Raw genomic sequence first — 13,516 nt, 5'->3', positions numbered from 1 at the left:
CATGTACCTGCACAGAACCTTTATTTCTAACAGTGTAGAAAAGTAGATTATTTTCCTCGCAAGTAGTACTAAACACACTATTAAGCGCAAATTCAAAGGTTCTTGAAGGGTTCTTGAAAGCTTGTGCAATAGTCTTATGGCACATTTTATATTTATGCTTTTCCAATATGTTAAACTCAGCACATACATAGGAATTGCACACTAAACTTTGCCAAAGTAATGCCATATTTAAGTGCTTACTGTGAAAGAACCACTTTCTGACCACATTTTCCTCATTTTTCCTCATACTAAATTTAGTTGATCAAAAGAACCTCTTAAATAATCAGGGCCGTCAGCAGGCCCACCTTTTGTTACACACGCAATGAAGTCCCCGTAGTTACTCGATAGTAAGACTTAGTATGTAATAAGACTGGGAATTTAAATGGGTTAAGTAATAGCAGTGCACTGACTAGTGCTGTTGCGTAATAATGTGGTGTGGTCAGTCAAGATACTGGAAATCGGTGATGAAAGTGCTCTCTAACGTAAACACTAGGCTGTACTGTGGATCTCTTTTCTTCTTCTTTTTTAAAGGTCTCCTTTTTTGCACATTTTCCACCAGCTTGACTTTCTCACATTACTCATACAAGACTGGATTAATGTGTGAAGCAAGTGTCTGAATTTCATCTGACTGAGCTGAACGTCTTCGATCTTTGTTGCTTTTGATTAAATTAAAAGTATTTTCTTCTTTAAAGGTTAGTACAGTTTGTTTATATTCAACTAACTTCATAAATTAGTAATTGTGGCACATCCACAAGTTCTTAACACCTCCTAACCTTCCATATAAAATGCTTCTAGTTCTGCGATATTCGTCTAGTTTAAGATCTGCTCACAGATTTTCAATGATGTTCAAGTCAGGGGACTGTGAGGCCCATTCCAAAAGCTTCAGCTTGCATTTATACAACCCCGAAGCCCACCCTCGTGATTTAATGGGCCCACCCTCGTGATTTACAGTTACTACAGTGTTCTTTTCATCAAATACTGACCTTTTTTTCTCCAAACATACTTTTAGTGACTGTTGCTGAAGAGTTCCATTTTTTACTTTGTCAGCCTGCACTTTGTTTTGCATTAACTTTTGATCATGTCTGTGTGAGCAGCTCTGTACAGTAGAACAGTTCACCATCACTCCTGCGTCAATGAGACCTTCCTTTCCTTTGCTGTCATGTGGTGGTTTAGCTTTGCCTTTATAGTGCATATAAGCAGTTCTATATGAGTTTTCTTGATTTTCCAAGTCTAAAATATCCTTATAAGGTGCAGGTCTTTTGCCCTGTTTATATTGTTAATGTTGTAAAAGATAAGAGTTTATATATTTTGTCTTTAGTTTTATATATATTGTTGATATGGTTGGTAATATGTAACAAACTGTAACCTTGTTAAGTAATTAATAAGGTTAATAACTTTTTTGTTAATTCTGTTCTTGATATTTTTTTCTTCTGTCTCTTTGCTGCTGTACCACTGTGAATTTCCCCCATTGTGGGACAAATAAACAATTATCTTAACTTGCCTTGACTTCCACAGTTCCCCTTAACCTCTTATTGACAAGGGTATATTTTGGTTTTTCCATCTGAATATGGCCCAATCGTAAGGCATATTATTCAGTAACTGCGTGAAATAAATGTAAATTTGTATTTTATTTATTTATTTTTTGTAAAAGTTCAGATGAACAGAAAATGTGTTTTATGAACATATGGCTATATGCTTACAATTTACTGCTGAAAGCCAAAAATCTTAGACACTCTTTGTATTTTTTTTAATAAAAATAATGTTTACAGAGCAGATCACAGAAGAGACGCCTTCTGTTTATAGATTATAGCCCTGATTTATGGGAAAATGGGTCGACTTTCAGTAAAAATGTTCAGCTTCTTTTATTATAAGAGTTTAAATTACATTTCCCATCTATTGGACTGGAAAGAAGACAGTCACCGTTCTCATATGACACCTACCTTCTGAATGTAGCTCATGAAATATGAAAGTTATGAAGAATATGATGAAGTGCGTTTTGGAACACCGGTGGTCTCAAGGAGTTCAAACCTTGCCATTTTTTAGTGACATTTCAGACAGTGGAAATTGAGAGCGGGAAGTGCTTTGATATATTTTTATAGCCTTTTCCTGCTTTGTAGGCATCAATTATCCTCTCAGTGGTGGTCCTGTGGGGGTCCTGACCATTGAGAAACGAGGTAAAACGGAATAAGATATTATCCAGAGAATCAAATGGACTGTAAAGTGCTCCTATACGGTAACTGGATATAAAAAGTCAGTGTAGACACAAAGTAGGTAGACCTAGAATGAATAATTGAGTGTTTGTTGTATATTAATTTACATTTAAATAAACTCAAAGCCCTTTATTTTGAACACTGTAATCAGTCCAAAGTGACTTCTGGATTCATTGCAATTTCACTGGCACATGAACTTGAATAGCATTCAATCTGGAAACTAAGAACTGAAACTTAAAACTGAAATATACTTAAAAATGCACAAATGACCATATTTGGCGAGTGATTCCTCAGACAGTTTCGTAAGAGCTCTTTAGAGATGTGTTGGGTGTGTTCCAGTTCATGACACTTCGCAAGGCTGAGTGTGAAAAACTTGAACGCCCACACAGTGGCACACAACAGCATGTCGTTTCACTACAGCTTCACCCACAAACATGATGGGACACGTTTGTGGCTTAAACCACTCAAATAGGCAAATCAGCATGTAGCAGCCAACAAACGAACCGGCAGGACCACTTTACAGCAAGACTAGACTTATAAAATATCAAACCTTTATTAAAGGTTAAATTAGGTTATGAACACCTCATATAATCATCAATAAGAAGCTATAGCATAGGGCAACAGTGATCTATTGATTTGCCAAATAGTGAGCCCACACTCATCTACACTGTGAAAGCTCAGATGTTGCTGGTTACTGATCTCACTTTGTGTTCTCAGTCAGCACTAAACCTGCCAGCTTCATCACATATTCATATTCATCTCGTAGAACAGCTCACCGCTGCTCTTTTGATTTATGTGCTATAACCGCATAGTAATAATTTTATGTAATCATGATCACTGATACATTAATTTAAACTATTCATAAACCCTGTACAAGGGTAGCCTTAGCACCTGAGCCGTCATGGAATCATATTTGCTCATTGCAGTGCGGGAGTGTCAAACTTTTCATGTAAATATTGTATCTTTGCATATTTAGACATGAAATGAGATGCAGTGACGTATATATATTGAATTGAATTATATATAAACTTATATTGATTTAATTCATTTCAAATTCAAATGTTCAAAAAAGCATATTTATGTATGTACCAGTAACTATTGTTTTATGTTGGATGTATTTCTGGTTAAGCAAATCATCATTTAGGTTTGGCTTATGTTTTTACACTTTCCATTTGCTATAAAATAGTGGTTTGTCCAGACCACACCCCCTTTCAACATGCTAACAGATTAACAGACTAATCCAGTAACAGTAAAAGACTTAAGCCATAGCCCTTGTGGCTGTTCTGCTAGTAGATTGGAAATTGACTCAGATAGTTTGTAAGAATGTAATCAAATGCAATATTTGTTTCCTCTGTTATCAGATGAACCAGGACTTTGTTGTCTCTCTGTGTCCCTCTCCACATTGACAGCTGTGCCGAGATTAAATGGACAACTGTAGCTTTCCTTATATCAATCCTGAGCAAGTGACACAATAAACATCATTTAAGCTCAATAAAATACTTGAATTAAGATTGATTTGCTTGCTCACCTACTGATTGAAACTCTGAAACAAGCTGAAACAAGTTAAAGCTAGGTCTTCAGTTCAGGCCATAAATGTCAAAACTCAAGGAACACACCTTTATGATGATGCTAATTTCTGCTAGCACCTTGGATTCTAGCAGTATGATAATATGAATAGAGGTTCCCACCACTAATCGAAAGGTTGTAGTGGAAACAAAAGTAGTTCTCCTATAGCACCACTTTAGAGAAAGGTTTTGACAAATTTACTTTTAGGAATACTTTGTGTAGAAAATAAAATGAACCTTTTCATATTTGAACTTTACAGAATGTGCATTCAGAAATGTTATGAGGCCAGAGTGACATTATTTTTAATTTTAGCCACTACAGAGAAATATGACTTTTTCCCCTTCAGAAAATTAGCCCCGAGCCTCAGGCAGTCATCTGTTCTCCTCAGTTTGTCAACAGAGAAGAAAACCCCTTGCCTGAGCATTTGTGAGCTCGTCTTATGTAAGTGCCCAGATACTATAGCCAGTAACTAATTGCTTCTTAATTCTTCAGAGAGCAATTGCACGCTCGGGTTGAGGTATCAAGTTATTTTTAAAGCATGGTGAGAAACCCAGGAGAGATTCAATGTAATCACACTTGCAAACACACATATATAAGTTTCCTTAGCGGTGAGAGTTCTTAAAGTGAAGTTCTAAACCAAGGTGATCAGCTGTTCGGTCCCTGAAGAGCTACGCTGATGACATAAAATGGAGTAGAGATATAGATAACAGCAGTGCCCACGGACTTGATCTCATCCGGGCATGACTGCCACGTGGATATTGTTTGCACTGACCTGTCAGCACTTTTCGAAGAGACCTACAGTAAATTCATACCATTAACAGCAGCTGTCCTGAGCGTCCAGGCTCAGCGTTTGGCCTGTTTGGCCGCGTACACACTGACAGCCTTAGACTACTGCAAAGTTGAGACTCACAGCTTAGACACTGACAGATTCATATTTTTCTTTAAACTGCAGTATTACTGTGGGTGCCCCTTAAAGTAGCTGATAATCACTTATCCCAAGGGCAGAACATGGGGAACGCTCAGGGCCTTATAGGCCTTCAGAGAAGGCGTAATGGTTTCTGTGAAATAAGAATGTACATGTCTGTAATGTTAAGCTCTTTTATTTAACAGAACTGTTATGCTTGTATTAAAATGAAACTCCACATATTGCAGTAATACTCTTATTTCACTGGTTGGAAACTGAAAGATCTTAAAACACCCAACAGAAAACTGTCCAATGAGGATTGTTTTCTGTCTGGTATCCAGGCAGATGCAGCCTTGGCAGATGTAGCTCTCCCATTGGTTAGGAGTTCAGGAGCTGGACTGAAGTCCTCACATGTTAGATTAACGAGCAACATAACTAGGAAGTGAATATCCCCTCCCTTGGCAGGCGCTGGCTCTGTTGTGCTTCGGATGTATGGCCAGTGAGGTTGGCAGTACGGTCAGTCAGGTGGCTGATGTTCGGTTTTAGAATACTTGCTTGAATCTCCTAAACATGGTGCTTGAGTATACATCAACAGACTTACATAGCTGGAACTGCCATTTATGCCTCGATTCGGAGATTTACAATAACTGTAAATCACTTGGAATAGCTAGGCGCCCTCACTACGTACATCGCTCAAGTAGGATCTACCGGACATTCTACTACACTGTTTCCTCAGCGTCAGCATTACCATTGATGTGGTCATCTACACCACGCAGCCCTCTCCCTGCACAGCCTGGATGCCGTGTTAGGGATTCTACTCTTTTGCGACCGTTGTGCAAAGTCGACTGGAGTCAGGAAACATACAAATCACATTTACATTTACATTTACAGCATTTAGCAGACGCTCTTATCCAGAGCGACTTACAAGAAGTGTTTTGTCAATCTAGAGAAAGTATCTTTGCACACATGACCTTAATAAACTGCTGCTCGCTATCTGTAAAGTCCCAAATTCTTTGCCAAAAGATGCTTGAGAGTAACTTTGATGCGTTATTTCTCTCCGAAACTGTGATTCAGCCATCACTTCTAGTAATTTGTCTAACCCTGAGTGTATCATTGCATTCCAAACAAAACCTCACGTCTCCAAAATGGTAACTAAATAGGAGCAAGAAAAAAACAATCTTAACCTTAATGTAACTTAATGCAATTAGATTTTCTTAAAGCTAATTTTGGATCTGTTCAGTTATTTGGCCAATAAATGTTCACTTAAGTACAGCTAGTGGTGTTGAATGATGAAAAATGGAGTTCAGGGTTTTGACATGGCAGTGAAACTGTGCAGATGAGTGTAAATAAAAGTTTTACCACTTTTGTGACTCTGAACACTGTATTGTAATCCAGGTGAACATTTCAGAGCAATAATACAAATACAAATAGAAACAGAACAAATACAGAAGGACAGCGAGTATAATTGCTCAGTAGGAGTAACAGATGGACATCACTGAAAAAGCTGCAGCAGAAGAGAAAGAAGGTGAGAAGAAAATGAAGTATGAAGTATATTTTAAGGATTTAACATTTTGGAACAAAGGATTTAATAGCTATATATGTATGTATGAATGTGAGTGTGTGTGTGTGTGTGTGTGTGTGTGTGTGTGTGTGTGTGTGTTTCAAAGGTGTAAAAATGCAATACCTGGAATGGAATGTGAAACAGGTCCAGCCTACAGTCTAATCTAATATATTGCTGCTGTTGGCACAAAACCTCGTAACTCTATTTTTGGCAGTTTTCAATTTTTGGCATAATTTGAAAACACCCATTGCCCTTTATATAGTGTGTAAATTTCATGATGAATGGATCAAACAAAACAGCCAAACATGATTTGGAAAAATGTCTTGTTCCACTGACTTACATTAAAAGTAAAGTAGGTTTTTTCCTTCTCCTGTAAAGTTACCATTTTGGATTTAGATACGAGGTTGTATTCTGACAACAGCAAAAAGTTTTATATAACACATTAATAACACAGTATTTCACATTGTTTGCAGTGTTTCCCACCAAAAAAGATTAAAACATCAAGCTGTTTTAATCTAAATTCAGCTTTATCCTCATCATCTGAATGTAATTACACTGAAAAAAACTACCTTTGTTGTACATTGTTTGGTGTACATTGTTTACTTGAGATGGAAGAATCCGGATGATTTGACAGGGGGAGCCATCAGCATATTGGCCTGGTTTTTATGTGTAATGTGTATCTATAGAGACAAAGATTACAGGAAAGAACTAAATAATCAGCATAGTACATTTAGAAGCATAAGCCAACCACTCTTACTCTAGAATGGAGCATTTCACACACACACACACACACACACACACACACACACACACACACACACACACACACACACACACACACACACACACAGTAAATATGTTTTGATGAAGCTTCTATTCTCAAAACATACAGCTATAACAAAATCCACTGCTTTTTGAAACTTTTTTAGGTTCAAATCTGAGTAAATAAGACAAATTGCATTAACTACACAAAAAATGTAATTTATTGAGATTAATTATTAAATATCACTATTAAACACTCCTAATGTTAAAATGTCTATCTAAGAGCCCCTACTATCTACACTGAGACTAACTGCCGTAAACAACTCAAATATAAGTAAACTTACTGTGCAGGGAGGCTGCATCCAAGGCTCACCATCGATCTGCATGGGCAAAGCTTTTTTTGTCCTGAAAAAGAAGCAGCTTGTAAATGGCAGCAGAGTAAAAGTATCCAGACAGCCCTTCTAATAAGTATCCATTGCTCCACAGAACAGCAGTGACCAATAGAATGGGAAGTGCTAGACCGGCCACATGAGTCACCATGTCCAATGCCAAGCATGGGCTAGAGGGGTATAAAGCCCCCAGCACTGGGCTGTGGAGCAGTGGAACTGTATTTTCTGCAGTGATGGCGTTCCATCCAATACCTTTGGGATCCAGAACTGACCATCCAACATCAATACCTGACCTCACTAATGCTCAATCAAATCAAAGCCGTGTTCCAACATCTGAGCCTTCCCAGAAGAGTAGAGGCTTTTACTGCAGCACAAATTCTATTAAAAACCTTCATTTTAGAAGAAATGCTGGATCAGCAGGTGTCTACAAACTTTTGGACATTCATTATACATAGAATGTATTAGTGACAATAGACAATAATGGTTAATAATCAGGTTTGACTTACAATATGCAGTACTGTGCAAAAGTCTGTATAGTACTATGAGCATGCAAAGAACCCTTTGCATGATTAGGTGGTTCTTCACATTGATGGAGAATGTGCCGTAAAACCGAAAAGAGTTCCACTATTGTTACAAGCTAAAGAACCCTTTTTGGTACTATATTGAACTCTATTTTCTAAGAGTGTAGGCACCAAAATAGTAAATTCACAGGAGAGGCCAAAAACATTCTTTGCTTTCATTGCAAATTTATTCTATGCTTTATTCTAAGCAGTTTTCCGAGCGTCCAATCATCATGAAATTTTCACAGAAAAATTCATGGACAGCTCAAATGATGCTAAAAAGTAAAAATCACTTTTCATCGGACAGTGACGATATGTAGGTCCAGCCATTGCATAGATGTGTTCACCAGCAACGGATTTCATTTCATTCAAGTTATTGATTAGATAAACCAGGTATTGGATGGTAACTGTAAATGCTAGACTTCTTTGAAGAGAGATTTAGAACTTACATCAAATCTTAATGGAATGTTTCACTGTTTATCTGGATTTATTGTATTTTTTATATCTCACTTTTTCAGATGCTTATGCCTTTTAAGACTTTTGCACAGTGTTTTATGAGAGGCTTTTATTGCTCTTAATTATAGCTTATTCTACACATACTTGATCATAATCTGTGTTGCTTGAGCCAGACGATGGCCTTTGCTCTTCAGGCCTGTGTAAATCTGGCCCATCTCCATGGCTCCCTCCAGTCCAACAACTTCCAGAAGTCTGTCACTCATATCTATAAAAATAAAAAAAAAAGGTAACACTTTATTTGGGTGGTCCACTGTAGATGCTTTGCAGATGCTTGTATATCATCCATGTACTTATACAATATAAATAGCCTTTTCACATTATACAGGAATTTTCACTATTTCATAATCTCTATTTTCTGTCACTTGGTTAACACAAGTCAGCTCTTAGCCCTTATCTTTGAAATCTGATTACCGGCCACTATAAAGATATGAAAGGTCACTACATGGCTGTACAAGGTACTATATTCCCTCAAATAAAATAAAATCTATTACATAAACAATCACTGAGACTAGAAAACAATGATGCTGTACTTAAAAAAGGGGCCCAAAATGCAATATTTCAGTTAGCAGACCTCTAATGCCACATCTATACATTCTGAACATCACCTACCCTGAGAGCTCATTTCCAGGACCTCACTGTCAGTAATGACCTGAGGGAAATGATCATCTTTATGGACCTCCTCAGCCTTCTTCGTCTCTCCCCATAGGTTGGAGCCTCCGTGCATGCTGGGAATATTAAGGACGGCGATTCCTTCCAGGGAAAGACTGCTCAGATCCAGTGGAACACCACAACACTGAAGACAACATATGACAACAAGGCTGTAAACAAATAACAGTGTGAGACAAAATCATTTTTAACCCCTTTAAAACTGAAACTGAAAACTAAATCTGTCAGTGGGTCCAGACTTACATTCTTTACTTCCCAAAAGAAATCTGCAGACACACCTCCAAAGCCCAGTCTTAGAAGTTAGTTTAGCATTTCATCCAAGTAATCCCAAGCACATTCAGTGATGTTGAAGTCTCTGACTTCTGCACTGTACTGTATATTCGGTTTAATTATTAACTCATAGCCCACGGAACAAGCAGAGAATTAGTGTGAAAAGTGCAGCTTTTAATCTTTCAATCTCTAATGCATGTCTTGTTTTGCAGATAGAAAAATGTTTTCCATGTTTGTATATTTTTTTGTCATCAAAACATGCACATCAATACATCCATCCATTTTCTCAGCCGCTTCTCCGTCAGGGTCGCGGGGGGTGCTGGAGCCTATCCCAGCAGTCATCGGGCGGAAGGCAGGATACACCCTGGACAGGTCGCCAGTCCATCGCAGGGCAGACAGACAGACACAGACAGTCACTCACACCCAGGGGCAATTTAGCACATCCAATCAACCTGACTGCATGTCTTTGGACTGTGAGAGGAAACCGGAGAACCCGGAGGAAACCCACGCAGACACAGGGAGAACATGCAAACTCCACACAGAGAGGACCCCGGTCACCCGGTCAGGGAATCGAACCCAGGCCCTTCTCGCTGTGAGGCGACAGCGCTACCCACCACGCCATCGTGCCGCCCACATCAATACATACATACACATATATACATACACGTGTGTGTGTGTGTGTGTATAGACATAAGTAATGTACATAATACAAACTGAATAGTATATCAAAATGACAATAACTCCAGACATGTAAAGGTTAAACAAGAACTGTATAATAATTCCAACTTAATTTTATAATAATTATATAATAATTATACATTTATAATAATATAATTTATAATAATTCCAAACTTTTATTTTATAATATTATAATTTTACCTGAATAGTGAGGCATTCTTTGAGATTCTTACAGGAAGCTGAAATTGTCTCAGAAGTGGCGAGCTCAAAATACCAAAGCTTATTCTTAGCTCTGTAACAGAACAAAACACAAACACAGATCATAATTCTGTAATTGAGCTCATCATGTTTGGAGAAAGAAGAGTTGCCTGTACGAACATCATCCTCACAGTGAAGCATGACGGTGGGAGCACCACGATATGGAGCTGCATTTTACGCAAACAGTGCTGGAGCATTACATGTCATCAAGTGAATTAGATATTAGATATTAGAGGAGAATTTAATCTCATCAACCAAGAAAGAGGAGAAGATGGACATTTCAACAAAATAATGACCGCAAACATACAGACAAAAACACTCAAGGCTGGTTTCTAAAAAAGGTGGCCTAGCCAATCTCCTGACTGGAAAGACATAGACCAGATCCAGATCTTGATAATTGCCAATAACAGCATTGCAACAAAGCACTAATTAATATTCTGACTACTTCTATCAATTTTGCTTTGATCATGCTTATAAATAAAATTTTTCTTCATACTTATAAGTTAAAAAAAAGGTATCTGAATAATAAATAGTGTATTTGAGGGGGCAAACTAATGCTTGGGAAGAGCTAAAGTCTCCTAAAACCGCCCTAACAGCACCTAATCTAATAGATAAAGAAATCAAACTAAGAGATAAAGAAATCAAACATAACCAGAGAAGACAGTTCTACTTTGACCCACTTTGATCGCCCGGCTGATACCTGCTGTTGAATTTCTGTGGGTGTTTTTCCCTCATGGTGTGAAACCGGTGGGCTATAGACGCATCCTGTAAACAGAGCCATCATAAATGCATTTACAAAATTAAAAAATGCTACTCCAACAACTACTCCATATAGTATAAGGTGCTCTCTCAATAACAGATGTGTTAAAAACAACACAGTGTGTCCCTAAAGCATGAATGTAAAATCATAATCTATGTCTCTTTACATTCTGTGACATTTTGTGAGTGAATCTCTGAGCTACCTGAGCATTTTCTCTGAGTGACAGGTGAGGGTGGTGGGAGGAGGTGCCCTGTCTGTTGGTGCATGGTGATGTCATAAAAAATCAGAAGACTTTAGAGGTGGGACTAAAGTCATTATGTTTAGTTGGATGATTACAGGGGAATACAGAGCCTTGCTGGTCCCGTATTAATAAAAACATCCCGTATTAATTAAAATAATGGGTGGCCACAACTTCATAAGGCATGGGAATGAGATAATTAGGTCAGTGCCTCAACTTATTAAGGCATGGGGATAAGATCCTAATGCATGGCCACAACTTGATCACAGCTTAATACAGCATGATCTCGTTCCCACGCTTTACTAAGTTGTGACCACTACTTGATTATCTCATTCCCACACAGAGCTGGTGGCATCCTGTATAAATAAAAGGAATAAAAACAAGAATTTATTCTTTTAAATAAGACTTCTGAAATATGAGCTTCAGTTTGTGGTCATTTGGTCAAGTATCCATTTGTTTGTTTTCTATGCGGTCTTGGGTTCCCTAAAACATCTGTTTATATTGTTCAGCTTTGATATTCATAAAGAAGCAGAAATGACAACAGCATGGACCATTCAGATTGTTTATGAAGACACATCATTACATTTGAGGATCTTTTCAAGCTCCTTTATCCTCATTCTGCCAAGTATCCATCAGTGTCATATTTCCTGACTCACCGGACCCTTTGTTGTTAATAATTAATCCAATTAAGCTGTCCATCATTTCTACATCTTCACCAACAATGGTAAAGTTAGCAGTCTTTCATGTTGTCATAGCCTTTGTTTCCTGCATTTTGAGCTGAAGCCTCATCTTTCCATTCAGTTCTTTGTCTCTGCAATGCAGTTTTAAATTTCAATACACAGTTCATTTTTTCACTGCACTCAAATTTTTACGATTATCATGGAAATCGTCTGGTTATGAATTCTTTACACAGTATAGTACTGACAAATAGGACCTTAACAAAGATTGAAATTGGATTGACCGCATAGTCAGCACTGACCCACTTAAGTATGCAATAATCAATATTGAGTGTTCAGACTGAATCAAGATCCACTGAATCTCCACCAGCCAACTGTTTCAATCAGTGTGTTCTCAGGAAACAACTTGTCCCAAGGAACGTACCACACCAATGGAGAAGTAATTGTTGATGATTTCACTAGGCATGGGATCACCAACTTCATTCTCATCATTAGGGACCACCTGCACCCTCCAGCGGTCCATCTTCACTAAGCTACTCTCCTCAATCTCTCTGAGAAATTCTGTCAAATCAGATCCTTCATATCCTACCAAAAACAAACACTGACAGTCATAAACAATGAAAAAGGAACAGGCAGGATTTTTATGGTTCTTTCATGCTTTTTTTAAGTTTCCTGTAAAGAACACTGCACATTAAAAGACTCCATTAAGCAGTTGCAAACAGTCTCTGGTCTTTCGGGCGTGAGTCCAAAAAGAGTCTCTAGTCTTTGGAGTCTGAGTCGAGTTTCAAGTCACTGGGATGCAAGTCAAATCTCAAGTCTTTGGATTAAAGACCGAGTAGTCTATGGATTGCAAGTCTGAAAAAACTCTCTAGTCACTCAAATTTGAATACGAGTCGAGTTTCAAGTCAAAAAATAGTCTTGAGTCTCTGGAGTGTGAATCTGTGTCTAGTCTCTAGTCTCTGGGGTGCCAGTCCCAAAATAGTCTCTAGTCTCTGGAGTCTAAGTTGAGTCTCAAGTCCCTTGAGTACAAGTTTAAGTTGAGTCTCCAGTCATGAGTCTGAGTCAAGTCTTTTGCCACAAAATTAAGTCAATAGTAGATTACTGTCTTCTGAATTGAAATGGGTAATAATAGAAATACTGAGGGCTTTGACTCTTACAGGAATTTTCAACCTGCTAATAAATGACCGCTAAATAAAGTGTTGCACTATAATAACTATAAATCCTCAACTTACCTCCTCCCCAGCGGAGGCATCTGGCCAGGTCATTGCCCGTGCCCAGTGGCAGGATGGCCACAGGAGGGTTTACTGCCATATCTGCTTTATCTGTGGAAAGAATAGTACTGGAAAGTGAAATACAGTCACATATGTGTGGGAGGAAAAAGATTATTTTATACTATGAGTAATCGTGCATTCAAATACATTGTATGTCATACTGTAATGTTCTCTCATTGGTGTAGAGCAGG

General features: G+C 38.0%; 1 protein-coding gene across 2 annotated transcripts in view; it reads right to left on the bottom strand.

Moving 5' to 3' along the window:
* Window positions 1-6,631: 6,631 nt before the first annotated feature.
* Window positions 6,632-13,516, bottom strand: part of dgkab (diacylglycerol kinase, alpha b) — a 93,274-nt gene continuing 86,389 nt past the window's right edge. For both annotated transcript variants that reach the window (XM_017692735.2, XM_017692736.2), the window contains exons 17-24: window positions 13,287-13,376; window positions 12,479-12,639; window positions 11,080-11,144; window positions 10,323-10,413; window positions 9,117-9,300; window positions 8,592-8,712; window positions 7,387-7,447; window positions 6,632-6,960 (exon numbers count right to left, since the gene is read on the bottom strand). In XM_017692735.2, coding sequence (XP_017548224.1) covers window positions 6,880-6,960; window positions 7,387-7,447; window positions 8,592-8,712; window positions 9,117-9,300; window positions 10,323-10,413; window positions 11,080-11,144; window positions 12,479-12,639; window positions 13,287-13,376 — 854 coding nt within the window. In that variant the 3' untranslated portion in view covers window positions 6,632-6,879. The remainder of the gene's footprint in view (window positions 6,961-7,386; window positions 7,448-8,591; window positions 8,713-9,116; window positions 9,301-10,322; window positions 10,414-11,079; window positions 11,145-12,478; window positions 12,640-13,286; window positions 13,377-13,516) is intronic.

The sequence above is a fragment of the Pygocentrus nattereri genome, chromosome 21 (genome assembly GCF_015220715.1).
Source record: "Pygocentrus nattereri isolate fPygNat1 chromosome 21, fPygNat1.pri, whole genome shotgun sequence".
In the NCBI taxonomy this organism is placed as follows: domain Eukaryota; kingdom Metazoa; phylum Chordata; class Actinopteri; order Characiformes; family Serrasalmidae; genus Pygocentrus; species Pygocentrus nattereri.
Note: the sequence above shows the minus strand (reverse complement) of the source record. Positions and strands in the feature narration are given on the sequence as shown.